The sequence below is a fragment of the Rana temporaria genome, chromosome 6 (assembly GCF_905171775.1).
Source record: "Rana temporaria chromosome 6, aRanTem1.1, whole genome shotgun sequence".
Classification (NCBI taxonomy): domain Eukaryota; kingdom Metazoa; phylum Chordata; class Amphibia; order Anura; family Ranidae; genus Rana; species Rana temporaria.
Genome location: NC_053494.1, coordinates 146,511,763 through 146,539,633, shown reverse-complemented (window position 1 = coordinate 146,539,633; position 27,871 = coordinate 146,511,763). Strand labels below are relative to the sequence as shown.

General features: G+C 44.5%; 1 protein-coding gene across 1 annotated transcript; it reads right to left on the bottom strand.

The window, feature by feature from the left end:
• Window positions 1-105: 105 nt before the first annotated feature.
• Window positions 106-27,871, bottom strand: RAB17 (RAB17, member RAS oncogene family). The gene is made up of 6 exons (XM_040357508.1): window positions 27,760-27,871; window positions 24,693-24,842; window positions 20,356-20,507; window positions 15,416-15,541; window positions 13,854-13,947; window positions 106-541 (listed from the first exon to the last, which is right to left on the bottom strand). Exons 2-6 carry the CDS (start codon window positions 24,838-24,840, stop codon window positions 420-422), a joined length of 642 nt encoding a protein of 213 aa, XP_040213442.1. The 5' UTR covers window positions 24,841-24,842; window positions 27,760-27,871; the 3' UTR covers window positions 106-419.

Genomic DNA, 27,871 nt, shown 5'->3' with positions numbered 1-27,871 from the left:
CAAAATAAAACGAAAACAATTGAAAAATAAATTTAATAAGCTTATGTTTTTGATCACTCAAGTCTTTTGTTTGTGTGTGCAAATGTGTGCAAATACCTCTGTAATTGCATAGAGGTATTCAATAGGCATTTTTAAGAATTAGGGACATCTATTTTATTTCAAGGTTTTTCTTGAATTACCTTTCTTTGTGGCGCCAGTTTAATATAACGAATACCAAATACAATTTATCTTTCTATTCTTCACTCATCTGACAGCTCAGGACAATAGGCCTGATGTAGGAAAAAGAATGGGATTAATATCTGTGTCGTTCATGGCACCAATGGCTTCTCTTTAATTGGGTCATTAAACCTGAATACCACAAGCTACACAGGATGATTGGAACATGTTAGTACAAATGATTCTCCTTTGTGACTAATGGTCTACTGGAAATTGCAGCATCTGTGTATTCCATCAGTGTTCTGTGCTCCTTGCATGAAGAAGTCTGCATCCCTTCTGCGTGCCTTGTCCCGTTTATGGTGATCCATGATGAGAAGTTGACTGGCTGCAGAAAGGGGAACATTATAAAAATTATTAGGATTTACAGGCAGCACAAGGAAATTATGAAGGACCCTAGCTTCACAGTGTACATTTAATGGACTTAAACCGGAGCTCCACCCAAAATGGGAATCTACGCTTTTTTGCTTCCTTCTCCCCTAGGGTTGCCACCTTTTCTTCAAGTCCAAACCCGAACACTTTAGCGGCACACTGCAATTTTTATTTTATAGTACAAACTATACATATATTTAAATAACATTTCTAATCATACAAAGTTAAGGAAAAGAGTCCCCCTTTACATGAGAGTGCACAGAGTTTCCCTTTTCCATCTGAACTTGCATAGTTCCCTTTCACTGTAAGGGGGGACTCTGCAGACTCTGGTGTAAGGGAGAACTCTGGGGACTCTAATATAAGGGATGCTCTGGAAACCTTGATTTAAGGGGGAACACTGAGAACTCTGATGTATGGAGAGGACTCTGATGTAAGGGGAAACACTGTGGCCTTTGGTGTAAAGGGGAAATGTGATGTAAGGGGTGCTCTGAGAACCCTGATTTGCCTTAGTGTATTTACTCAGAGGGAGGGGGGGTTGTTAGTGCTGGCTTTGGGCAGTGCGAAAGAGTGTAACAGACAATCTCCGCTAAGACAACTGCAGCCAGCAACCCTGCTGGGAGGCCATAGTCCAATCTGAATAATGTGTCTGGGTTTCAGGCAGTTTGAAACCTGGACGCATGATTCCAAACCCGAATTGTCCAGGTGAATCCTGGACAGGTGGCAACCCTATTTCCCCCTCCAGTGCCACATTTGGCACCTTTCAGGGGGGGGGGGGGATACCTGTTTTTTACAGGTACCAGACCCAACTTCCGGGAAACCTTGCCACAGGAAGTTAGGCCCCTTCCTCCGATGACAGTATAGTTATAAAGAGCAACGCGCTTTGCGCATTCACAGTAGGAAACTGCTTGTGATGCTAAAAGGCTTCACTTCTATTTTCCATTACCATGAATGGCGGCGGCAGTACCCGAGAGACGAAAATCTCCTCTTTAACACATACAGTGATAACTTGTTTTACCACTTAAAAAAAAAGATGTAAACCCAATCAACAAAACTTCATAGAAACTCTAACATGTTAATGTACTCTGGGACTCTGTGATTACATTTTCGTGCTGCGATCAGTAACCCCGAGTCATACTCGGGCTCGCCTCGCTTAATCCACAGGCAGTGTTTACTTACCTTGTCCCTGGATCCAGCAATGCCACCGCGCTGTGTGAGCGAGCGGGTGCTCGCTCGATTAACACAGTGCCTCTGTGTGCCGCCGATCTCTGTTCCCTGCGACGTTACGACGCACGGGGGCGGAGAACGACGCCAAATTCAAAAAGGTAAACAAACACCTTACATACAGTATACTGTAATCTTATAGATTACAGTACTGAATGTAAAAAAATACACACCCCCCTTGTCCCTAGTGGTCTGCCCAGTGTCCTACATGTACTTTTATATAATAAAAACTGTTCTTTCTGCCTGCAAACTGTAGATTGTCAAAAGTGTCCCTTTATGTCAAAAATGGTTTTAGCAGCTAGAAAACAGCGATAATAAAATATAATCACTTTCAGAATTGAGCGATAGCGATTTGTAGGGAAATTCATCATAAAAAAATAAAAGTAATGACAGCAACAATTCTGCAACTGAGCAAATTTCAGTGATTTTGAGTTGATTACATTATTGAATAATTTTTATTATAATTATATTATTATTTGATATAATTATTTATAATTATTTATTATATTATAATTAATATTTTTTTTTGTTTTTAAAAAAATGTCATACCCGGGATGCCTACTAGACTCTTGTTTGGTCAGATTTAAGTGAGTTATTCCTAAAAATTACAGGCTTATAGGTAGATTCACAAAGAGTTAGGCCGGCTTATCAGTTGATAAGCTGACCTAACTCAGAATCTATGCCGACCTAAGTTTAAGCGTATGCTCAAACAGAGATACGCTTAAACATATCTAAGATACGACGGCTTGCGCCGTCCTATCTTAGATTGCAATATTTTGGATGGCCGCTAGGTGGCGCTTCCATTGCGGTCGGCGTAGAATATGTAAATGAGGGGATACGCTGATTCAACCCATTTGAATTAGGTGCCCTTACGCCCGCCGCGTTTACACTACGCCGCCCTAAGTAAGGATTTAAGTGCCTTGAGAATCATGTACTTGCCTCTCTTACTTAAGGCGGCGTAGTGTAAACACGCTAGGCTACGCCGCCGCAAATTAGCGCGCCCCTACCTGAATCTACCCATTACAGTATAAAATGCCAAATTTCCTTGCAAATAATGGTACCGCTTTCAGCACCTAAAATCTGAAACAATCATACCGCTAGGGAGGTTAAATAATGTCGGATGATCCTGTCATAAAGGTTTTTGCTCAGGAACTTCCTGTTATAGGGTGACAACACTCTGTCTCTTCTCCTAATTGTGCTTCAGCATTGTCAACCAGTCATACGAACCTCAAATACAGTGAGGAAAATAAGTATTTGAACACCCTGCTATTTTGCAAGTTCTCCCACTTGGAAATCATGGAGGGGTCTGAAATTGTCATCGTAGGTGCATGTCCACTGTGAGAGACATAATAAAAAAAAAAATTCCAGAAATCACAATTTATGATTTTTTAACTATTTATTTGTATGATACAGCTGCAAATAAGTATTTGAACACCTGTCTATCAGCTAGAATTCTGACCCTCAAAGACCTGTTAGGCCCCGTACACACGACCAGTTTCCTCGGCAGAATTCAGCTTCCGACCGAGTTTCTGGCTGAATTCTGCCGAGGAAACTGGTCATGTGTACACTTTCGGCCGAGGAAGCCGACGAGGAGCTCGACGAGGAAATAGAGAACATGTTCTCTATTTCCTCGTTGTTCTATGGGAGCTCTCGTCCCGCCGAGCTCCTCGGCGGCTTCAGGGCTGAACTGGCCGAGGAACTCAATGTGTTTGGCACGTCGAGTTCCTCGGCCGTGTGTACGGGGCCTCAGTCTGCCTTTAAAATGTCCACCTCCACTCCATTTATTATCCTAAATTAGATGCACCTGTTTGAGGTCATTAGCTGCATAAAGACACCTGTCCACCCCATACAATCAGTAAGAATCCAACTACTAACATGGCCAAGACCAAAGAGCTGTCCAAAGACACTAGAGACAAAATTGTACACCTCCACAAGGCTGGAAAGGGCTACGGGGAAATTGCCAAGCAGCTTGGTGAAAAAAGGTCCACTGTTGGAGCAATGGAAGAAGAAAATGGAAGAAGCTAAACATGACTGTCAATCTCCCTCGGACTGGGGCTCCATGCAAAATCTCACCTCGTGGGGTCTCAATGATCCTAAGAAAGGTGAGAAATCAGCCCAGGACTACACGGGAGGAGCTGGTCAATGACCTGAAAAGAGCTGGGACCACCGTTTCCAAGGTTACTGTTGGTAATACACTAAGACATCATGGTTTGAAATCATGCATGGCACGGAAGGTTCCCCTGCTTAAACCAGCACATGTCAAGGCCCGTCTTAAGTTTGCCAATGACCATTTGGATGATCCAGAGGAGTCATGGGAGAAAGTCATGTGGTCAGTTGAGACCAAAATAGAACTTTTTGGTCATAATTCCACTAACCGTGTTTGGAGGAAGAAGAATGATGAGTACCATCCCAAGAACACCATCCCTACTGTGAAGCATGGGGGTGGTAGCATCATGCTTTGGGGGTGTTTTTCTGCACATGGGACAGGGCGACTGCACTGTATTAAGGAGAGGATGACCGGGGCCATGTATTGCGAGATTTTGGGCAACAACCTCCTTCCCTGAGTTAGAGCTTTGAAGATGGGTCGAGGCTGGGTCTTCCAACATGACAATGACCCGAAGCACACAGCCAGGATAACCAAGGAGTGGCTCTGTAAGAAGCATATCAAGGTTCTGGCGTGGCCTAGCCAGTCTCCAGACCTAAACCCAATAGAGAATCTTTGGAGGGAGCTCAAACTCCGTGTTTCTCAGCGACAGCCCAGAAACCTGACTGATCTAGAGAAGATCTGTGTGGAGGAGTGGGCCAAAATCCCTCCTCCAGTGTGTGCAAACCTGGTGAAAAACTACAAGAAACGTTTGACCTCTGTAATTGCAAACAAAGGCTACTGTACCAAATATTAACATTGATTTTCTCAGGTGTTCAAATACTTATTTGCAGCTGTATCATACAAATAAATAGTTAAAAAAATCATACATTGTGATTTCTGGATTTTTTTTTTTTGATTATGTCTCTCACAGTGGACATGCACCTACGATAACAATTTCAGACCCCTCCATGATTTCCAAGTGGGAGAACTTGCAAAATAGCAGGGTGTTCAAATACTTATTTTCATCACTGTACATGCTACAAGTGGCTGTATTAACCACTTAACTAACACCTGGCCTATAGACAGCTGGGTGGTGGTTTTGTGATTCTGAGTGGACGTCACATGACGTCTTCTCAGGAAGCGTCAATCCTGCACAGCGGCACGATCTGTCACTGGTCGCGTCCCATGGCTGATTGGAGTATCGGCTCATTGCTGGTACCATGTGACCGCCATGGCGAATCACAGCAGGTCACATGACAGTTGTGCACAATGGATGGCTTTCTTTCATGCCATCCAATACCACTGTACAACTGTTTTGCTAGCTGTGTTTGGTCATTTTGATCACATGGTACAGACAGCCCATCTGTACCATGTAGCTTTGACCAATCACAGCTAATCACAACAAAACAGACTGAATTAATCAGTTTTGTTTAGTAAAATGCTTGCCTATAGCAATGTAATTCACTGCTATAAGCAAACATAATGTGTAAAAAAATAAAATAGAATTCTGATCTAAATTCTATACTAACAATATATTGGGGGTTATTTACGAAAGGCAAATCCACTTTGCACTACAAGTGTAAAGTGCACTTGAAAGTGCAGTCGCTGTAAATCTGAGGGGTAGATCTGAAATGAGGGGAAGCTCTGCTGATTTTATCATCCAATCATGTGCAAGCTAAAATGCTGTTTTTTATTTTCCTTGCATGTCCCCCTCAGATCTACAGCGACTGCACTTCCAAGTGCACTTTGCACTTGTAGTGCAAAGTTGATTTGCCTTTAGTAAATAACCCCCATTGTTCTGGTCACAGTGTGTTGAAAAAAATCATTAACAAAACAAATAAAATGTAATAAAAAATAAATATATAACATTTTAGATTTTTTTTTCTGCTGTTACCAGTCAGTGTCCCTGATCACCGCCACACGGGTTATATGATGACACTGTACTGCACTGGTGACAATATGTAGAAATAAAATTGTGAAAAAATATTTTTTTTAATTTCTTAATTTTCCAAAAAATTATGACAATAAATTAAAACTTCAAACATCCGCCATGCCTCTAACTAAATACCTTGGCCTGTCTACTTTCTAAAAAGGGGTTATTTGAGGGGTATCTTTACTGTTCTGGCATTTTAGGGCCTCAAGAAATGATAGTTACATTAGGATTGATACATTTTCAGATATACTGTATATACTATAGTTTGTGGACTCAGTAGATTAAAGTATATTTAACACTAAATACAGGGAGTGCAGAATTATTAGGCAAGTTGTATTTTTGAGGATTAATTTTATTATTGAACAACAACCATGTTCTCAATGAACCCAAAAAACTCATTAATATCAAAGCTGAATATTTTTGGAAGTAGTTTTTAGTTTGTTTTTAGTTTTAGCTATTTTAGGGGGATATCTGTGTGTGCAGGTGACTATTACTGTGCATAATTATTAGGCAACTTAACAAAAAAATATATATATACCCATTTCAATTATTTATTTTTACCAGTGAAACCAATATAACATCTCAACATTCACAAATATACATTTCTGACATTCAAAAACAAAACAAAAACAAATCAGTGACCAATATAGCCACCTTTCTTTGCAAGGATACTCAAAAGCCTGCCATCCATGGATTCTGTCAGTGTTTTGATCTGTTCACCATCAACATTTCGTGCAGCAGCAACCGCAGCCTCCCAGACACTGTTCAGAGAGGTGTACTGTTTTCCCTCCTTGTAAATCTCACATTTGATGATGGACCACAGGTTCTCAATGGGGTTCAGATCAGGTGAACAAGGAGGTCATGTCATTAGTTTTTCTTCTTTTATACCCTTTCTTGCCAGCCACGCTGTGGAGTACTTGGACGCGTGTGCTGGAGCATTGTCCTGCATGAAAATCATGTTTTTCTTGAAGGATGCAGACTTCTTCCTGTACCACTGCTTGAAGAAGGTGTCTTCCAGAAACTGGCAGTAGGACTGGGAGTTGAGCTTGACTCCATCCTCAACCCGAAAAGGCCCCACAAGCTCATCTTTGATGATACCAGCCCAAACCAGTACTCCATCTCCACCTTGCTGGCGTCTGAGTCGGACTGGAGCTCTCTGCCCTTTACCAATCCAGCCACGGGCCCATCCATCTTGCCCATCAAGACTCACTCTCATTTCAGCAGTCCATAAAACCTTAGAAAATCATTCTTGAGATATTTCTTGGCCCAGTCTTGACGTTTCAGCTTGTGTGTCTTGTTCAGTGGTGGTCGTCTTTCAGCCTTTCTTACCTTGGCCATGTCTCTGAGTATTGCACACCTTGTGCTTTTGGGCACTCCAGTGATGTTGCAGCTCTGAAATATGGCCAAACTGGTGGCAAGTGGCATCTTGGCAGCTGCACGCTTGACTTTTCTCAGTTCATGGGCAGTTATTTTGCGCCTTGGTTTTTCCACACGCTTCTTGCGACCCTGTTGACTATTTTGAATGAAACGCTTGATTGTTCGATGATCACGCTTTGCAATTTTAAGAGTGCTGCATCCCTCTGCAAGATATCTCACTATTTTTGACTTTTCTGAGCCTGTCAAGTCCTTCTTTTGACCCATTTTGCACAAGGAAAGGAAGTTGCCTAATAATTCTGCACACCTGATATAGGGTGTTGATGTCATTAGACCACACACCTTCTCATTACAGAGATGCACATCACCTAATATGCTTAATTGGTAGTAGGCTTTCGAGCCTATACAGCTTGGAGTAAGACAACATGCATAAAGAGGATGATGTGGTCAACATACTCATTTGCCTAATAATTCTGCACTCCCTGTAAAAACGTATTCAGTACTTCTCTACAATGCATATTTCCCCATATTTTGTCATTTTAGCAATGCTATCAGTACAAAAATACCTGTTGATCCTACCAGAGATCCAGCAAGCTCCTAATTTCCTGTGCACTCTGCACTCCTGTGCACTCTGGGTTGCGCAAAAATCCCAAGATGTGTTACTAGTCCTGCCAAGTTTTTACATAGACTACAGAACACCTCTTAACTTTGTTATGGAAGTGAGGGGTGGGGGTGGTGGTAAATTAGGAGCAGGCAGTCTAAAGGACAACACTGCTCCTCAATGGTGAAGAAAGAGTAAGCATTTCACAGTACAAACAGAGAAAAATCTCAGCCACCACACACCATACAAGTCCAGCGTGTCTTAAGTGATGGCAGCCTCAGCCACGTCCCCCAAAATGTTTCGCCCCACCCACGGGGCTTAGACATGAGATGGCTGAGATTTTTCTCTATTTGTTTTGTGGATTACATTGAGTCAGGGCAGACTCCTAGTCTGACCTTATAGATGCTGGAATGGAGACCCTAAAGTCAGTTAGGTTTACAGAGAGTGAGCATTGTCACCCTGGGACAGGAAATGTGATACTGGCAGGCAGGATCAGACTGACCATCCGGGCACTCGGGCACTGCCCGAGGGCCCCATGCCACTAGGGGGCTCCATCAGGGTTGCCAGCCTCAGTAAAACCAGGGACAGTATGTAAAAATCAATGTTTTTTTACATCTGTCCCTGAAATGTCCCTCACTGACATCCTTTTGGTCTAAAAATCCCAAGATTATAGCTGCCCCACCTCTGCAGTACCTTTTCAGTGTGTGTATGTGTATTCTGTGTGTATGTATACTGTGTGTGTATATTGTGTGTGAATACTAGGTATGTATACTGTCTGTGTGTGTGTTTTCTGTGTGGCCCCATAATCTATTGCCTGGGGACCCCATAATCTCCTATTGCCTGGGGGCCCCATAATCTCCTATTATCCGGGGGCCCCATGAGTTGTCAGTCCGCCTCTGCTGGCAGGCCTATAAGGTAAAAAATAAAAGAAAGTCAATGCAGCAACCTTTTCCAATAACATGACAGCTGCCGTATACTGTATTACATTTGTGTACTTAGATTTTGATACACTTTAAAATGTGTGTCCCCATTCTCCGGTTCAGGTACAAATCGTGCCGAATCTGTGCTTTAATTCTGCCCTGAAACTGAGCCAAAGACTTCGCAGCCACCCCGGAGATATGTGAACCGGCTCCATAGAGAACCGGTCACATTCTCCTGCTATGCGAATTGGATGCAAGAAAAACTGCATCCAATTCGCATATAGTCTAAATTGCTGGTATGTTCGCAGCTGTCTGCCATCCACCCAGAATTGAAAACTGAAGGGCCCAGATTCACAAAGGACTTACGACGGCGTAACTCCACGTACGCCATCGTAAGTCTGAATGTGCGCCGTCGTATCTATGCGCCTGATTCTTAGAATCAGTTACGCATGAATTTTGCCTAGATACGAGCGGCGTAAGTCTCCTACGCCGTCGTATCTTGGGGTGCATATTTACGCTGGCCGCTAGGGGCGCTTCCGTATATTTCCACGTTGAATATGCAAATAAGCTAGATACGCCGATTCACGAACGTACGTGCGCCCGGCGTATCAAGATACGTCGTTTACGTAAGGCGTCTGACCGGCGTAAAGTTACCCCTCATAAAGCAGGGGTAAGTCATGTTAGGTATGGACGTCGGAAATGTCCGAACAGCGTCGTATTTTACGTTGTTTGCGTAATTCGTCTGTGAATGGGGCTGGGCGTAGGTTACATTCACGTCGACTAAGCATTGAGCGGGCGTAATTTACTTTGAAAATTCAACGTGATACTGAGCATGCGTGTGCATGCGCCGTTCTTTAAGCGTGTAATTTACGTGGGGTCACGAATCATTTACATACAACACGCCCCCTACCAGCCTACTTTGAATTACGCGGGCTTACGCCAGCCCATTTACACTACGCCGCCGTAACTTAGAGCGCAAGTTCTTTCTGAATACGGGACCTGCTGCTCTAAGTTACTGCGGCGTAGTGTATCTGAGATACGCTACGCCCGCCTAAAGATAGGCGCTTCTTTGAGAATCTGGCCCAAGGTGTTTAATTCCCCATAGTCTAAATTGCTGGTATGTTCGCAGCTGTCTGCCATCCACCCAGAATAGAAAACTGAAGGTGTTTAATTCCCCATAGTCTAAATTGCTGGTATGTTTGCACTGATGCAACGCCAACTTTAATTGCAATAATGAAAGTTTTTCTTTTTTTCCTTATGCCTTTTGCTTAACAATCTTTAGACTATCCACATACTTTGCTTTTGTTTTTGTTTCCTCCCTATGCCTTACCTCTAAATTATGGCCTTCTCTTATCTCTATTAGCTGTCCACTTGTAACTTAAGTCTGTCTCTTAAGTGAGAATTCTGCTCTGCATAGCCAGCCATTTTATTACCTCCCTAATTAGTAATTAGAAGAACACACCCCCCATTCCTAACAGTATATATCTAAAAATCTCTTGGGAAATGCACGTTTGCAAATGGGGTTCTTTCTCAAAGTGGGGGGATTTATATAAGTGGAAGCACTTCTGACTCTGCACAAAGTGAAGGAACACTAAAAACCTTGAAATTTGTCAGACAGGTAACCTTGTCCAGACTTTCTGCTCTTCCTCCCCCTTCTAAAATGCACTGTCTGCTACTCCTTCAGACAGCTGCGTCTTTAATCCTTAAACTGTCTTTCATTCATCCCTCTTCTCCACCCCACAGCTTGTATATATCACCCTCACTTCTGTCCTCTCCTTATTATTGCGCTCACCAACTCTGGCTAACTCTAAATTTACACACCCAATACTCCAAACCACTGTGGAATGTCCCTTCATATAAATCACATTACCTCCTTCACCCTTCTGCTTCTCCTATCCTTTGGTGATGTATCACCAAACCCTGGGCTTCCTTCATCTAACTGTGCTCAACGCACCCATTACCCTACACCTTCTGGCTGCAGCCGCAATGCACACAATCTAGTTCCCATTACTCTTCTTCCCAAGAACAGACTCCCGTTCTCATGCGCCCATTGGAAAGCTTGCTCCGTCTGTAACAAACTCACCTCCCTCCACGATCTCTTTATCGCTAAATCCTTTAATCTTCTCGCCGTTACCGAAACCTGGCTTCACGAATCCGACACTGCGTCTTCTGCTGCTCTATCCCACGGTGGTCTTCTTTGCACTCACTCCCCCAGACCCAGTGGACGCAAAGGAGGGGGTGTTGAAATTCTTTTAGCCCCACATAGCACCTTTCAAGTACTTCACCCACCTTCCTCTCTGGCACTCTCCTCATTTGAGACACACTGCATTTGTCTCTTCTCCCCACTTTCTCTAAGGATAGCTGTGATCTACCGGCCCCCTGGTCCAGTATCATCCTTTCTTGATGACTTCTCTGCCTGGCTACCCTACTTTCTCTCTTCTAAAATACCCACAATCATTCATGGCGACTTCAACATCCCTACTAATGATAACATTCCTCAGTCTAACCTCCTCCTTTGACCTGAAGCAATGGATACATGGTCCTACTCACTCCGAAGGCAATACCCTTGACCTTGTCTTTTCCCACCTATGCACTCCATGCAACCTCTCCAACTATCTTTACCCCCTCTCTGATCACTACCTTATTAATTTCACTCTCTCCCTCTCCTCCACCTCCCCTCCACCCAAACACCTAACAGTTTCTCGTAGAAACCTTCACCATATCAACCCTTCTCTTCTATACTCTGTGACTGACCACCTCTATGACAAAATGGCACCCCTGTCCTGCACTGACCTATCCACTTCTGTCTACAACACTTCACTTCCAGCATCACTGGACAGACTGGCCCCCCTCACTACATGCAGAATAAGGCCCCGTCCCCTTCAACCCTGACAAACAGATGATACTAGAAGTCTGAAAAAACACAAGTCCCAGAAAGATTTCGACCAGTATAAATCTGCCCTCCAAAAATAAAATTCCAGCCTCCTCACTGCCAAGCAGACCTATTTTATCACCCTCATTAAAAACGTATCAGCAGTGGGGAACTCTCTACTTCGTCCCCCACTGCCTCCACCCACCAACTTACTCACTGCCCAGGAGATCGCCAATCACTTCAAACAGAAGATTGATACAATTTGCGAGGAGATCTCTACTGTTCAGATACCCTCCATACTATACACCTCATGCCCACAGGTACAATCATTACTTCCCTATTTCAACCCCACCACTATAGGCGAGGTTGCTAAATTACTTGCTAATGTCCATCTTACCACCTGCCCTCTGGATCCTGTTCCCTCGCAAATGCTACGTTCACTCTCTGGCTCTATTCTACACTCTCTAACCCACATCTTCAATCTCTCCCTCTCTTCTGGCATCTTCCCTAACTCTTTGAAACATGCACTTGTCAGCCCCATACTTAAAAAGCCCACACTGGACCCATCCAATCTTGACAACCTACGCCCTATCTCCCTGCTCCCCTTTTTATCCAAACTCCTTGAACGTCTAGTCTACAACCGACTGAGCATCCACCTTGCCGATAATAACCTTCTTGATCCCCTTCAGTCCGGATTTCGTCCTCAACATTCCACAGAAACTGCTCTCCTAAAACTAACAAACGATATACTAACAGCCAAAACCAAGGGACACTATTCTGTACTCCTACTCCTGGACCTATCTGCTGCCTTTGATTCGGTTGACCACCCACTCCTCCTCAAAAAACTCCACGCCTTTGGTCTCCCTGACTGTACACTTCGCTGGTTCTCTACCTACTTATCCAACCGCACCTTTAGCGTTACTTACAATTCTACTTCCTCCTCTCCTCTTCCTTTCTCTGTTGGGGTCCCCCAAGGTTCTGTTCTTGGACCTCTCCTATTTTCAATCTACACCTCCTCCCTGGGTCAGCTTATAGCCTCCCATGGCTTCCAATACCATCTCTACGCTGACGACACTCAAATCTATTTCTCTGCCCCTCAACTCGCCCCTTCATTCTCCTCACGTATCACTAATTTACTATCAGATATATCAGTTTGGATGTCACACCACTTCCTCAAACTCAATCTATCCAAAACCGAACTTATAATTTTTCCTCCCCCACGTGCCTCTTCCCCTGATCTTTCTGTCAAAATTGATGGCACAACCATAAGCCCATCCCCACATGCCAAGGTCCTAGGAGTAGTCCTGGACCCTGAACTGTCCTTCAAGCCCCACGTCCAATCACTGTCCAAATCTTGCCGCCTCAACCTTCGCAACATCTCCAAAATACGCCCCTTTCTAACCAACGACACAACAAAACTCCTAATTTACTCCCTGGTCATCTCTTGCCTCGATTACTGCAACTCCCTTCTCATTGGCTTACCGCTACATACTCTATCCCCCCTTCAGTCCATCATGAATGCTGCTGCCAGACTCATCCACCTTACCAATCGCTCTGTCTCTGCTGCTCGCCTGTGTTAATCCCTCCACTGGCTTCCGCTCGCCCAACAAATTAAATTCAAAATATTAACTGTGACCTACAAAGCCATCCACAACTCTGCCCCCAGCTACATCACTGACCTAGTCTCTAAATACCAACCTAACCATTCTCTTCGTTCCTCTCAAGACCTCCTGCTCTCTAGCTCTCTCATCACCTCCTCCCATGCTCGTCTACAGGACTTTTCCAGAGCCTTTTCAAGCCTATGGAACTCCTTACCCCAATCTGTCCGTCTATCTCCTTCTTTATTAGCTTTTAGAGGATCCCTGAAAACCCTCCTCTTCAGAGAAGCCTATCCTACCCACATCTAACAACTGTATTTTAATTTTGTCCATCTGATCACCCCCCACATCTACTACCCTTTGTTCCACTTGACCCTCCCTTCTAGATTGTAAGCTCTAATGAGCAGGGCCCTCTGATCCCTCCTGTATTGAATTGTATTGTAACTGTACTGTTTTCCCTGATGTTGTAAAGCGCTGCGTAAACTGTTGGCGCTATATACTGCAAATCCTGTTTAATAATAATAATAATAATAGGTGTGAACCCAGCCTTTGTCTTTATATATGTGTTACAAAAAAACTCTTTAATGATTGGATTGTACTTGGTAATCTAAATCTTATCTGTAGCCACCTACAGATTCGTGGTCTTATCAAGTATATACTCACCCACAGCTTCAAACGCTTGGCTCACTCCTTCTGCTGTCTTTGCGGATGTTTCCATGTACAGCAGTTTTTCCTGTTCAGCAAAAGCCTGAGCATCCTGAAAGTAACACAATACAATGAAAGAATTTATGTGTTGATAAATGTATATAGAGAAATTTATCTTATGACTTACAATGTCATTGAATACAAATTTGGAGCACAATTGGAATTTGTCTCTTTAATCCTACTGTTTGCCGACAGAAATAAATGTGAACTACCCTCAGGTATCAAAAGTAGGCATCCTCAGGTTCACCTGAATGACAATGGGGGTTCTAAACCTTGGGCATTCTAGTCTGCAAATTTACAATCTCCTCAGCAAAAATCAAGTACCTGCGATTTATATACAGTGCCTTGAAAAAGTATTCATACCCCTTGAAATTTTCCACATTTTGTCATGTTACAACCAAAAACGTAATTGTATTTTATTGGAATTTTATGTAACAGAGCAACACAAAGTGGGCTGCACATAGTTGTGAAGTTGAGGGAAATTTGTAAATGTTTTTCACAATTTTTTACAAATAAATATCTCAAAAGTGTGTCGTGCATTTGTATTCAGCCCCCTTTACTCTGATACCTCTAACTAAACTAGTGGAACCAATTGCCTTCAGAAGTCATGTTATTAGTAAATGCCTACCTGTGTGTAATTTTATCTCAGTATAAATACAGCTGTTCTGTAAAGCCCTCAGAGGTTTGTTAGAGAACCTTGGTGAACATACAGTATCAAGTATCAAGGCCAAGGAACACACCAAACAGGTGATGTTATAAAAAAAATCTCAAGCATCATGTCGTGGGGATGCTTTTTTTCAGCAGGGACAGGGAAGCTGGTCAGAGTTGATGGGAAGATGGATAGAGCCAAATACAGGGCAATCTTAGAAAAAAACCTGTAAGGGCCCTTTCACACGTGACAGAATCCATGATGATCCGCCCTGTGAACCTCTGCTTGCTCAGCGGGGATCGCTCTGTTGACAGGGCAGTCCCCGCACACTGCGAGCAAGCACGGGTTTCTTAGCATACAGACGTTCGAGTTTCTCGTCGAAAACCAGCCCGACCAGAAACTTGACGAGCCAAATCAGACTCCCGTCGAGGAAATAGAGAACTTGCTCTCTTTTTGGCTCAACGAGGTTCTCGACAGTTTCCTTGACGAAAATGTACACACGACCGGTTTCCTCGGCGAAAAAATATCTCCCAGCAAGGTTCTTGCTGGTTTTTGCCGAGAAACTCGGTCGTGTGTACGAGGCCTGAGGGGAAAAGAGAGATCCTGCTCTCTTTTTTTTCCTGGGAGTTTTCCTGTGGGAAAAAGTCAGATGGAGCATACACACGGTCGGGATTCCCGACGAAAAGTTCTCATCGCAGTTTTTCCGATGGGAAAACCAGTCGTGTGTACAGGGCATCACAGTCCTTTGTTATGCTATGCAGGCAAAGGTATATTGATCATAGTACAAGAGTCCCATGAGTCACGCAACCAGCTGCCATACACCAACACACCAGCTTGTACTCTTGTACTGTTCTTCTGCAGAAAATCATACCTCACGTGAGACTTTCCTTTGTGAATTTAGATCAGTTTTATTTCCAATAAGTGCAATGACCATTTCCTCACTGAAGACATACTTCCGTAGCTCCTGAAGCCATAGCTGAGCCCTCATAAATGTCTCCTGGGAGAGATGGGAGCAAAAGAGTGATAATTCATTTGTTACAAATATAAAAGGATATAAAATAGGATATGTAAAGACCATGTATTGTGTGACATCTGCTTCACTGACCATTTCACAATGAAAATAACATTCTGAAGTATACCTATAACACATTTAGTTGGATGAGTCAACATTCAAACATCAAAAGGGCATATTGTATATTATAGCGATTTGCTGAACTGCTAAAGGTATATAGCTAGATTAGGTAGAGTTAGGTCGGCGTATCAGTAGATACGCCGACGTAACTCAGAATCTGTGCCGACCTAAGTTTAAGTGTATTCTCAAACAGAGATACGCTTAAACATATCTAAGATAGAACGGCTTGCGCCGTCCTATTTTAGGTTGCAATATTTAGGCTGGCCGCTAGGTGGCGCTTCCATTGCGGTCGGCGTAGAATATGTAAATCAGTATATACGCCTATTCACGAACGTACGCCCGGCCGCCGCAGTACATTTACGCTGTTTCCGTAACGCATTATCAGGCCTAAAGTTATTCCATCTAAGGGGAAAAAATACGCACATGCTCAGAATCAAGTATGACACAGGAGCGTCGTTCTGGTAAAACTAGCGTTCGGAATGGAGATATGACATTCGTCACGCTGTAACGGACTGAAAAGCGCGAAAACTGAAAAGCGTGAATCGTCTCTCACCAAACTTTTACTAACACGAGGATCAGCAAAAGCAGCCCAAAGGGTGGCGCCATTTGAAAGGAACTTCCCCTTTATAGTCCCGTCGTACGTGTTGTACGTCACCGCGCTTTGGTCAGACGTTTTTTTTGCCAGAACGTTTGTATGCAAGTCAGGCTGGAGAGGAATCACGTCGGGAAAAACAACGGCTTTTTGCACATCAAGAAAAACAATGGTGTGTACAAGGCATTATAGAGTCACATATAGCAGCTGTAATGACAGATCTGCCAGCAGGGATGGACTGGCCATTGGGACTACAGGGAGTTTCCCGGTGGGCCAATGGCTTAGTGACAGCGGACTGCCGCTCCCTCCGCTCCACTCTCTCTCCCTTCCCGCATCGCTCACCTCCTCTCCCTCCCTGCAGCGCTCACCTGGGGGGAATAGAGAAGCAGGGGGAGGACCAGAGGAGCAGGGGGGACGACAGAGGAGCATGGGGGAGGGGACAGACAGCTGACTCAACAGCTATGGCCTGGGAGTTTCTCACTTCTGCCTAATCTTGTCCCATGGGGGGGGGGGGGGCACCGAACTGATTCTTTGCACTGGGTGAAATAATGTCTAGCTTCCCCACTGGTACTGCCTATAAGAGTACCAGTACCAGCCGCTGTACTCTAATAAAGTAGAACGGCTAGTGGCTAGTGAAGGGGAGAGGGGGCTTGGGTGGCGGGGGGGGACGGTGGGAGTTGTCCGGCCGCCATGGGTGGGCCAGTCTGGATGAAGTCCAGGGCCAAATTTTTGTCCCAGTCCAGCCCTGTCTGCCAGTGATATTTGTAGTCACTGGGGTGGATTTACAAAAGGCAAATAGATGGTGCACTTTGCAAGCTGTGTAGCCAGAGCTTAGTGAATGCGGTGAAGCTTCGCTTTGTAAAGAATACTCAATCTCATGCAAGGAAAATAAAAAGGAACAGCATTTTTGCTTGCACATGATTGGATGATGGAAATCAGCAGAGCTTTACCACAATCACTAATCTCTAGGTGACTTGCAGAGGTGCGGGATTCACTAAAAGCACTTTGAGAAGTTCTGCCTTACTTGCTCCTTCCATTGATGAAACAACTTTGGCATACTGTTGCAAGTGCTATGTAATAGAAAAACGAATGATATTTTTAATTTTTTAAAGGAGTTTATTTAAGAATTTTGCATTTAAAGTGGAGCTAAAGTCTAATATTAAAAAAACTTTGAGCAGACAGGCTGTTTTTTTCAGAACAGGCATGCAATGTCTCTTCTGCAATAAAATAAACCTACCTGCCTGCTCACAGTCTTCTTTAAACTGTACACTGAACTGCACATGTGCCGCTCAGTTTAAATTCCGGCACAGTGCCTGTGTACTGGGTGAATGAATTTATGTGCAGGAGTGACGTCATCCAGCACCAACCAATCAGTGACAGCCGAAGACCAGCACCCAGAGGAAGCAGGGAGAAGATGCCAGCACCAGCCAAGGACCTCGCAAGTGTCAAAATGTTGAAGCAGAGGTAAGTATTGCAGACTTTAGCCAAACTGCACAAACTGCACTAGGGTGACCATGTGTCCCGAATTGCCCGCGACAGTCCCGCATTTTGCAGGTCTGTCCCGGGCACATTCATTCCAGGACAATGGAATGGAGTGTCCTGGAATGAAACTGACACAGCCACCCCCCGGGCCAATCTGATGCCCCCAAAGAAGGCAGGCACATCACCGCTTTACACACTGAAGTACTTGTCCTGGCCGGGAATGCCTGCAGGAGCATAATCTTGCCCCTGCTTGTGATTGGAGAAATCATAAATCCTGCCTCTTGTGTCCAATCACTGTGCTGTGATTCGTTACAGCAGAAGCTGATCTTTGGGAATGGAGGGTGTCCCTGAATGGTAGTTTGGAAATGTGGTCACCCTAACGTGCACATTCACACCAGTGGCGGCTGGTGCTCCATTTTTTGGGGGGGCCACAAACAAAATGATTATCCACAGTTGCCAGATCTTATAACATTTTTGAGGATAAGTTCTACTATTATTTTTAAAGTGGTTGTAAACCCAACCACACAACTTGCACCTACAGGTAAGCCTAGATTAAGGCTTACCTGTAGGTGCAAGAAATATCTCCTAAATCTGCACGGTTTAGGAGATATTTACAATAATGACAGGCGCCGATGTCTACGGCGCATGCGCGCCATAGACAACGGCGCAGGTGCACTGAGCGTGCCGTTTATGTGAATGGCATTATTGGGGTTAATTCCATATTTCCGCGCATGCGAGGGGACGTCATCACTGCTCCGGTCAATTACAGCGCCGGAGCAGCGATAACAGGAAGGAGACATGACGGCGGTGGCGGAGGGGAACGAGGAGGACTTCAGGGGCTTCGATCTCAGGTAAGAGCCACATAATGAGCTAGTATGCTATGCATACTTGCTCATTATGCTTTTCTCTTTGCAGGTTTTTTTTTCCCCGTTTTTTGGGGGGGGGGGTTACCTCCTCTTTAATTTAGGCAGAAGGTCATTGTGACAAACCCTTGTCCGCCGTAAATGCTTCTTTTGCCCAGAATCAGCACTACCCAAGACTCTTTAACCCACTTAGTCACCAACCGTACTTCAGTGAAGGGGGAAAACCAGCAGACTCTATTCAAGCACATGTTACAACAGATATATAACTCAGAGACACTCCACCCACCCTTGGATTCAGGGCGGTGTAAACTGTCCAATAACAATAGACACACGGGTCAGGTGTAATCAAACTTCTCATCAGTGAACAGTCTTATCAGCGGGGAGAGCTGTTGGAGGAATCCTCCCTCCCCTCTCTGCCCTGCCCCTGGTCTTTGAAATACTCTTACAAGTGTAGCGCTAACCCAGAAGGAGCCGCTGGTTAATTTGGGATCGGCGTATTAAGTTACCAAATTCTTCTGTCTAATGGTGATGCTTGTGAGTGTGGATAAAAGAACAAGTGTCCAGCAGGTTGCGTGAGGGTCGCTCGCAATAATCAGATCACGGGGAGGGAACAATGCCTCTGCCACAGGCGTAGTTAATTCTCTTGGTATAATTGAAGTGTAAAGATAGCGAATCCTCCCAGTAAGTTTTGTTCTACAGGATCACCCACTGACAGCAAAAGAAAAATACCTGTCACGTAGCGCGGTGATCGGATCCCCGGTGGTTCGTGCAGGCCTCACAGACAACCTCTGCACTTAGGTTCTCCTGAGCCAATCCCCCACCGTTCAGCCTCCAGCTTAGGATCTGGAACCCAGCAAGCCGCTGGGGTCCCTTTCTTCATCAACGGAAGGCTCCGCGAGGTGCGCAGCCTCAACCCTACCGGCCATGAGGATAGGGCCCACGGATGCGCGCACCCTAAAGGTGGATGCAGCACCTGGAACTCGGGCCCTGCAGACTACCCAAAAAAAATGGCCGGTGCTCCAGATATACCCCCCGCCAGCATGCCCAAAGAGGGGAATTCCTCTGATTGGCTGCTGGGGAAGGATGGTTCCGTCAGAACCCCTAGAGCGCCCCAGGACACACAGACTGACCCAAGAGGCAGTTCTGAACTGGCACCAGCACAAACTAACAATTAGTGAATGGGAGCAAGTGAAATCTCCCATTCCCCACTAACTTTAGCGTAACGCCCCACTAAGTAAAAAGGGGGGGGCGCTACATAAGAGTCTAGCAGTCTTAAAGGTGAAGGATATTGCTCACAAACATTAATGTCCCAAGTAAAAAGATCCCCTTCACTTCTTCAGCACAATGAAACCACACATACAGAATCCAGGACAACAGTGTCAAAAGGAAATGCTGAGTCCTACGTGGTTGTACGGTGAGTTGGGTTAGGCAGACCCAACTGAAGTTCGTAGTCACCCTGTGCCCCGAATGGACATAGGGTAACTTACACATAGGAGGGGCCATGGGAGCTGGACCAGGAGCCTCCAATGCTCTCCCAGGTAAGCTGAGCCGCACAAACTCCCCACCCAAAGTGACTCCTGTCACAGTCATCAATGAGCCTTTTTAATTAGATAAACCATAGGAGTGATGTGCACTTCCAAGTCAGCAAAATAATTTCTCTTGCATAAAACGGTATGTAAATTTCTCATTTTAACAATGAATATTATTTAGAAGGATCAGTGATAGACCTGAATAATATGCACCTTGGAAGTGATATCATAAACCAGCAAGGCAGCGCTGGCACCACGGTAGTATAGGTGGCACACACTATGGTACCTCTCCTGTCCAGCTGTGTCCCAAATCTCAAAGTTCAAGGGTTGTCCCTGGTGGTAAACTCTTTGTGTGAAAAATGCACCTAAGAAAAAAGTAAATAGCATATAGTATATGTGAGAAAAAAACACGTTTTCTTTTTTAGAACTTTCATAATCCAGAGTAATGTTACTAGTAGTATAGTCGAGAAGAACATGCTTGTGCTTTGCCACATAAAATAAGTTTATTTTATGAACCTTGATGGGATAATAAATAAATCCTTTTACTCTTTTATATAAAAAAAAACTTGATTTGAAGACTTTATATTCTACTGAATTTTGGAAATAATTAATCTATGCATTTGCTTTTTTTTATTTATTTTAAATATTGCTACAGTTAAAGTGGAGGTTCACCCAAAAACTCAATTTTTAACATTAGATTGAGGCTCATTTTGTGAAGGGGAATCGGGTGTTTTTTTTTAAAATCTAAGCAGTACTTACCGTTTTAGAGATAGATCTTCTCCGCTGCTTCCGGGTATGGTCTTCGGGACTGGGCGTTCCTATTTGATTGACAGGCTTCCGACAGGCTTCCGACGGTCGCATACAGCGCGTCACGATTTTCCGAAAGTAGCCGAACGTCTGTGCGCAGGCGCCGTATAGAGCCGCACCGACGTTCGGCTTCTTTCGGCTACTCGTGACGCGATGTATGCGACCGCCGGAAGCCTGTCAATCAAATAGGAACGCCCAGTCCCGAAGACCATACCCGGAAGCGGCGGAGAAGATCGCTCTCTAAAACGGTAAGTACTGCTTCGATTTAAAAAAAAACCACCCGATTCCCCTAGACAAAATGAGCCTCAATCTAATGTTAAAAATAGTTTTTCGGGTGAACTCCCGCTTTAACGGACATTTACAACCTTATGACAATTGTTCATTAAATATTAAAATACAGTACCAAGATGTATTAGTTTTAACAGGTTCTATTACTCTTTAAAGTGTTACTAAACCCAGAACCCTGCACTATATCTGGTCTCCCACAGTACACAGAACATGGAAATGCAATTATTTTTGTAAATATAAATTGCTAAATACCTTTTCTCATCAGCAGTATATAGCAGTCTTGTGACTTGTATTAGTGTCTGGCTAAAGCTTGTAGAAGGAGTTTTCATCCTCCCCTGATTGTCCTCTGAGACTGTATGACTTTCGACCCTATGTCTGGACAATGCTGATTGGCCCTACCTATGCTGATCACATGTACTCTCCCAAGCAAAAAAAAAAACCTCTCTAGCTGTCACATACCTGACGGCTGAGCCTGACGTGCAGAGGGATGGCCTCTCGTACATCCCCAGCTCAGGGACCACCAATGTTGTAAAAGTGACCACAAGCGTGTGGTGGTGTATGGGTGCCTTGATCATCTTCTGTGTGGTGGATGTGTCACCAGTGTGGACCAGAAGGTTAAACGGCAGGCATTGGCAGGCCAGCAAATTCCGGGCTGATGGCAGCAGGCAGCAGAGACCAGGCAGGTGCATGCGGAGCAGAAGAGACACCATATGCCGGGTCAGACAAGCTGGGCTGCTAACAAACAATCAGATGTAGGCAGGGCTAAAGTCCTAGGGAAAAAAGTGTGGGAACTCCCACCCATAATCCACTCCCCCACCAAAAAAACCAAATGATACGCATAATTACTAAATCGCATGTTTGTTTGTTTTTTCGATCCACTGTATCTTAGTAATCCTTTATGTTACTGGCTGCTTCCTGTATATGGATTCATCGGGTAGTGTGCGGGTATTCCGTCACTTCCTCGATGCGCAATGTCTCCTGGGAGCTTTTGTCATTGTTCCCAGGAGACATTGCGGAGGTCTGCCGCGAGTTATTGCGAGATTTAGAAAGAAGCAAGTTCTTTCTAAATCCCGCGATAACTCGCGGCAGACCTCCGCAATATCTCCTGTAAACAATGACAAAAGCTCCCAGGAGACATTGCAGCATTGAGGAAGTGACGGAATACCCGCGCACTACAGTACCTGATGAATCCATATACAGGAAGCGGCCAGTAACATAAAGGATTACTAAGGTTCGCCTGCCCCTGACAGTGACTCGAGCTGGGCATCGCCGCTTAGTGAAGGATTGGCTCGGGCGTCTCGGCTGCTCTAGTCCTGCAAAGGGAACTGAGTTCCTGTTGTGAAAAAAGTGCAGGAACTTCGTTCCCACGCGTTCCCGCAGGACTTGAGCCCTGGATGTAGGCATAGATGGCAGGCAAAGAATAGTCAGGGTACAGGCAGAGATCAGCAACAAGAAGCAAAGTCCAGATACAGGCCAGGGTCAAGGTAGGAGAGATTCAACGGAGTCAGATGCAAGCCGGATCAAACACAGGAATATCAGGATCAAGTTTCAGGAACACGGGTACAGCTGCAGATCAGACACCAAAGCAATAGTTCAACTGCTGCACCTATATATAGCACTTGGCGCCAATTTTTATTGTTGCACGTATGTGTGCGCTTTGGCGTGATTCGTATGCATGCACACATTTATGTGCCCGGCACGATGGGCACTTGCGGTATCGTGCCTGCGCATGCACATTTGAGCACGTCCCTGACACTAACAATATGCACCAAACTGAGCATGTGCAGCTTGCCCCCAAGGCTCTGTTCTATCAGCAGATAGATAGGAGACAGTGGAAGAAGGGGAAGTTAACCTCCCTGGCAGTATGATTCTGTCTGGAATTACGTACCAAAAGCGGTACATTTATTTTGCAAGGAAATTTGGCGTTTTATACTGTAGGCCTGTAATTTTTAGAAATAACTCACTTAAATCTGACCAAGCAAGAGTCTTGTAGGCATCCCGGGTATGATTTTTTTTTTAAAACAAAATCATAAATTATAATATAATAAATAATTATAAATAATTATAACAAATAATAATATAATTATAATAAAAATTATTCAATAATGTAATCAACTCAAAATCACTGAAATTTGCTCAGTTGCAGAATTGTCGCTGTCATTATTTTTTTTTTTTTATGACGAATTTCCCCACAAATCGCTATCGCACAATTCTGCAAGTGATTATAATTTATTATCGCTGTTTTCTAGCTGATCTAAAACCATTTTTGACATAAAGGGACACTTTTGGACAATCTACAGTTTTTAGGCAGAAATTACATTTTTTATTTTTATAAAAGTACATGCAGGACACTGGGCAGACCACTAGGGACAAGGGGGGTGTGTATTTTTTACATACAGTACTGTAATCTATAAGATTACAGTATACTGTATGTAAAGTGTTTGTTTACTTTTTTGAATTTGGCGCCGTTCTCCGCTCCCGTGCGTCTTAACGTCGCAGGGAACGGAGATCGGCGGCACACGGGGACTGTGAATCGAGCGAGGAGGTCCCGCTCGCTCACACAGCGGGGTGGCATCGCTGGATCCAGGGACAAGGTGAGTAATTTGCCTGTGGATCCAGCGAAAGGTAAGCCGCGCCGCTGCACGTCCACCCCAAGCGTGACTCGGGGATACCGATTTTAGCATTGAAAACCAACCCCGAGTCACGCTCGGGTTTACCGTCAGGGGGGTTAAGAGAAGACAGGAGGATCAAACAGCCATTTTACATAATACAGTTGATTAACCCCTTAGGTTCCACAGTGAGTATAACAAGCATGCTTTACTGCATATACAGACTGATTTTACTGTTGTGTGTTTAGTAACACTTTAAAGCGGAAAAAAGTGAACCTCCGCTTTTCGGGAACCCTTCCCCCCTCCCGTGTAACATTTGGCACCTTTCAGGGGGAGGGGGGTGCATATACCTGTATAATACAGGTATTTGCACCTACTTCTGGGAATAGACTCCTGCGGGAGTCACTCCCTTAGTCCCCCCCCCCAGCTGTCTTCTGGGAAACACACTGGTCCCAGGAGACAGCGGGGACCAGTGAGGATGCAGTAGGGAACCGGGCAGTGAAGCCGCAACGCTTCACTTTCTGATTCCCTCACCGAGGATGGCGGCGAGGGCAGCCGAGAGACGAGCGATTTCTCGGCTTCAGCTGCCGACATCGCGGGCATCCTGGACAGGTAAGTGTCCATTTATTAAAAGTATTTGTAGCTGCTGGCTTTTAATATACTGTACAATAGTAGGTTGTATCTTAGCTTTCATGATGGATAAGCTACATTTTTCAATGTGCTAGAAAAAGTATCTGTTTTGTACCTAGTTACCAGAAAAACTGCCATTTTATTAGTACAGGTAAAACATTTTTTAGACACATCTACTTTTATACGCTTAAATAAAACCTTTTATGTTTTACTTACATCCAGTAGTGCAGTCAGTATCTCGAAACTCATCCCTTAAGTACCTGACAACTATGCTGGATTTTCCCACACCACTGCTTCCCAGTAGCACCAGTTTGTAGGTGTAAACTGCCCTTTCCTCAGATATAATGCCTGTGTCATGTTCCATTCCTGCAAGCAACATATCATGCAATGAAGATCATTAAAACAAGCTGTGTGCTATTAATTCTTTAGGTCACACGTATGTTTAAAAAGGAGGTTAGGGAAGGTGAGAACTAGCCAATTTAAAGGAAGTGTATACTAGTTTGTACATTGCTATATTTATTATGGTCAGGATAAAAAAGTTAACTTTTTTTTGGTCAAGTAAATATGAAATTCTGTATATTACTATCTTGCAGCCACTATAATCTAGATGAAGCTTTAGGCTTATTCTTATCTTTTTTAGGTTCTCTGCTTGCTTCCTCAATGCTAAAAGACAGTGGGGTGGATTCAGAAAGCAATTGCATCTACGTATCCATAGATACGCAGCGTAATTGCTTAGTTGCGCCAGCGTAACGACTTTTCTGTATTCAGAAAGCTCGATACGCCGACTCCAGCCTAAGATATGACTGGCATAAGGCTCTTATGCCGTCGTATCGTAGGCTGCATTCTTACGATGGCCGCTAGGTGGCGTTCCCGTAGTGGTCAGCGTAGAGTATGCAAATTGCATACTCACGCCGATTCACAACCGTACGCGCGCCCGGCGTTCACATTTTACGTCATTTGCATTCGTCGGTTTCTGCGTAAGGCTGCTCATGCTATTTTTGAAAATTACGTAGTTTGCGTAAGTGAATCGTGAATGGCGCTGGACGCCATTTACGTTCACGTTGAAGCAAATGACGTCCTTGCGACGTCATTTACCGCAATGCACGTCGGGAAAGTTTCCCGACGGAGCATGCGCACTACGTTCGGCGCGGGAACGCGCCTAATTTAAATGATCCACGCCCCCTACGGGATCATTTAAATTACGCGCGCTTACGCCGGCCATTTTTACGGAGCGCACGCGCAAATTACGGAGCTACTGCTTCGTGAATGAAGCGTAGCGCACGTAATTTATGGAGGCGTAGCGTAAAAACGGTACGCTGCGCCTCCGTAAGAGGGCGCAAATCTACCTGAATCTAGGCCAGTGATTTACACTCCCCAGTGGGGGATTTAAAAAAAGCATTGATGCCACCTTTCTGGCAGTAATTTCCTTTAGAAACCTGGGGCCAGATTCATAAAAGAGATACGACGGCGTATCTCCTGATACGCCGTCGTATCTCTGAGATACGAAGGTCGTATATATGCGCCTGATTCATAGAATCAGGTTACGCATAGATCTCCCTAAGGTCCGACAGGTGTAAGTGACTTACACCGTCGGATCTTAGGCTGCAATTCTAGGCCGGCCGCTAAGGGGGCGATTCCATTGCGGTCGGCGTAGAATATGCAAATGACTAGTTACGCCGATTCACGAACGTACGCTTTGCCCGTCGCTGTAAATTTACGTCGTTTCCGTAGACATACGCGGCGTAAAACTAAACCTGCCCTCTAGGTGGTCTAGCCAATGTTAAGTATGGCTGTCGTTCCCGCGTCGAAATTTGAAATTTCACGTCGTTTGCGTAAGTCGTCCGTGAATGGCGCTGGACGCCATTTACGTTAACATCGAAACCAATGACGTCCTTGCGACGTCATTTAGCGCAATGCACGTCGGGAAATTTTAGGGACGGAGCATGAGCAGTACGTTCGGCGCGGGAACGCGCCTAATTTAAATGGTCCCCGCCCCATTTGAATTAGGCGGGCTTGCGCCGGGCGGATTTACGCTATTCCGCCGCAACTTTACAGGCAAGTGCTTTGTGAATCAAGCACTTGCCCGTAAAACTTGCGGCGGTGTAACGTAAATGTAATACGTTACGCCGCCGCAGAGTAAGGCGATTCTACGTGAATCTGCCCCCTGAAGCCTTTACAACCACTTTAAGTATAGTCATAAAACATATGGATTAAATTAGCTGAGTGGTATTTTATAAATACATATAAAATGTATTCTATTGATCATCAACAACCACAAATTTCACAATACAGTGGAACCTCGGATTACAAGCATTAATCCATTCCAGGAGAATGCTGGTAATCCAAAGTAGTTGACTTCCCCATAGAAGTCAACGGAAACTAAAATAATTAGTTCTGCATTGACTTCAATAACATGCAATACCGCATGTGGCCAGAGGTGGGGGGCGCTGGAAAACCTTGGAAAGGATCGGAAAGGCCCGAGGACAGCTCGGCTGAACTCGGAAGACCTCGAAAAAGCTCGGGAACAGAGTATTCCGAGGTTTTCAAAGCATTTCTGCTACGCTTCGGTGCCCAACCACCCCAGGCCAAACGCAGTAGTACACACCTCTGTGGCTTGAATCCTGCTCGTTTTGTGAGACAACACTCGCAAACCGAGTCAGGATTTTTAAAGATACAGTTCTCGTATTGCGAAACGCTCGTTAACCTCGTTACTCGCAATCCAAGGTTCCACTGTATTCACAATACCAGAGTCATTTCTATATTCATATAAAGTCCCACCTGTCCATTTCCCGTTTTCCTTTCCCCCTCCCCCTTCCCCCCCCCTTTTTGTAATCATTTCTATATTCATGAATTCTAGTGCAATGTCTTTTCCATTGGGGGGAATTTACTAAAACTAGAGCAGCCAGAATCTGGAGTAGCTGTGCATAGTAACCAACCAGCTTCTATCTTCCGTTTGTTTAGTTAAGCTTTGAAAATGAATGCTAGAAGCTGATTGGTTACTATGCACAGCTTCTGACTTCTCTAGTCTTCATAAATTCCCCTCAATGCGTCCCGTTTTCTAGAGAAAAATAAGGCATAGTAGCATTTGGGTAATCATTCCTTGACTGAGGGCCTTTGACTTTGTCCCGCTGTAATTAACATTATGACAATTATGTGAAAATGAGCCCAACTGATTAAATTTTGCGTTTTCAACCCTTTTATTCATTAAAGACAGCATATTAAAGATCCCTGTATAATTAAACTGACAGCAGGATTATAAATGATATACAAAGTGTCATCCTACCTGTGCTGTGCTGGACCCAGTCGTCACATTATCAAGTCGATCATCCAGTGACCCACATTAATGTCTTCATGTGCTCTTCATATTGTACAGTGCATATATAAGCGGTAATTTA

Excerpts from the sequence above, each read along its gene's own strand:
- RAB17 (XM_040357508.1), bottom strand. The coding sequence starts at position 24,840 with ATGGAACATGACACAGGCATTATATCTGAGGAAAGGGCAGTTTACACC. Across the intron at positions 20,508-24,692 it reads TACTGACTGCACTACTGGAT|GTGCATTTTTCACACAAAGA; the intron begins GTAAGTAAAACA and ends CTTTTTTCTTAG. Across the intron at positions 542-13,853 it reads CCAAGCGTTTGAAGCTGTGG|CCAGTCAACTTCTCATCATG; the intron begins GTGAGTATATAC and ends CCCTTTCTGCAG.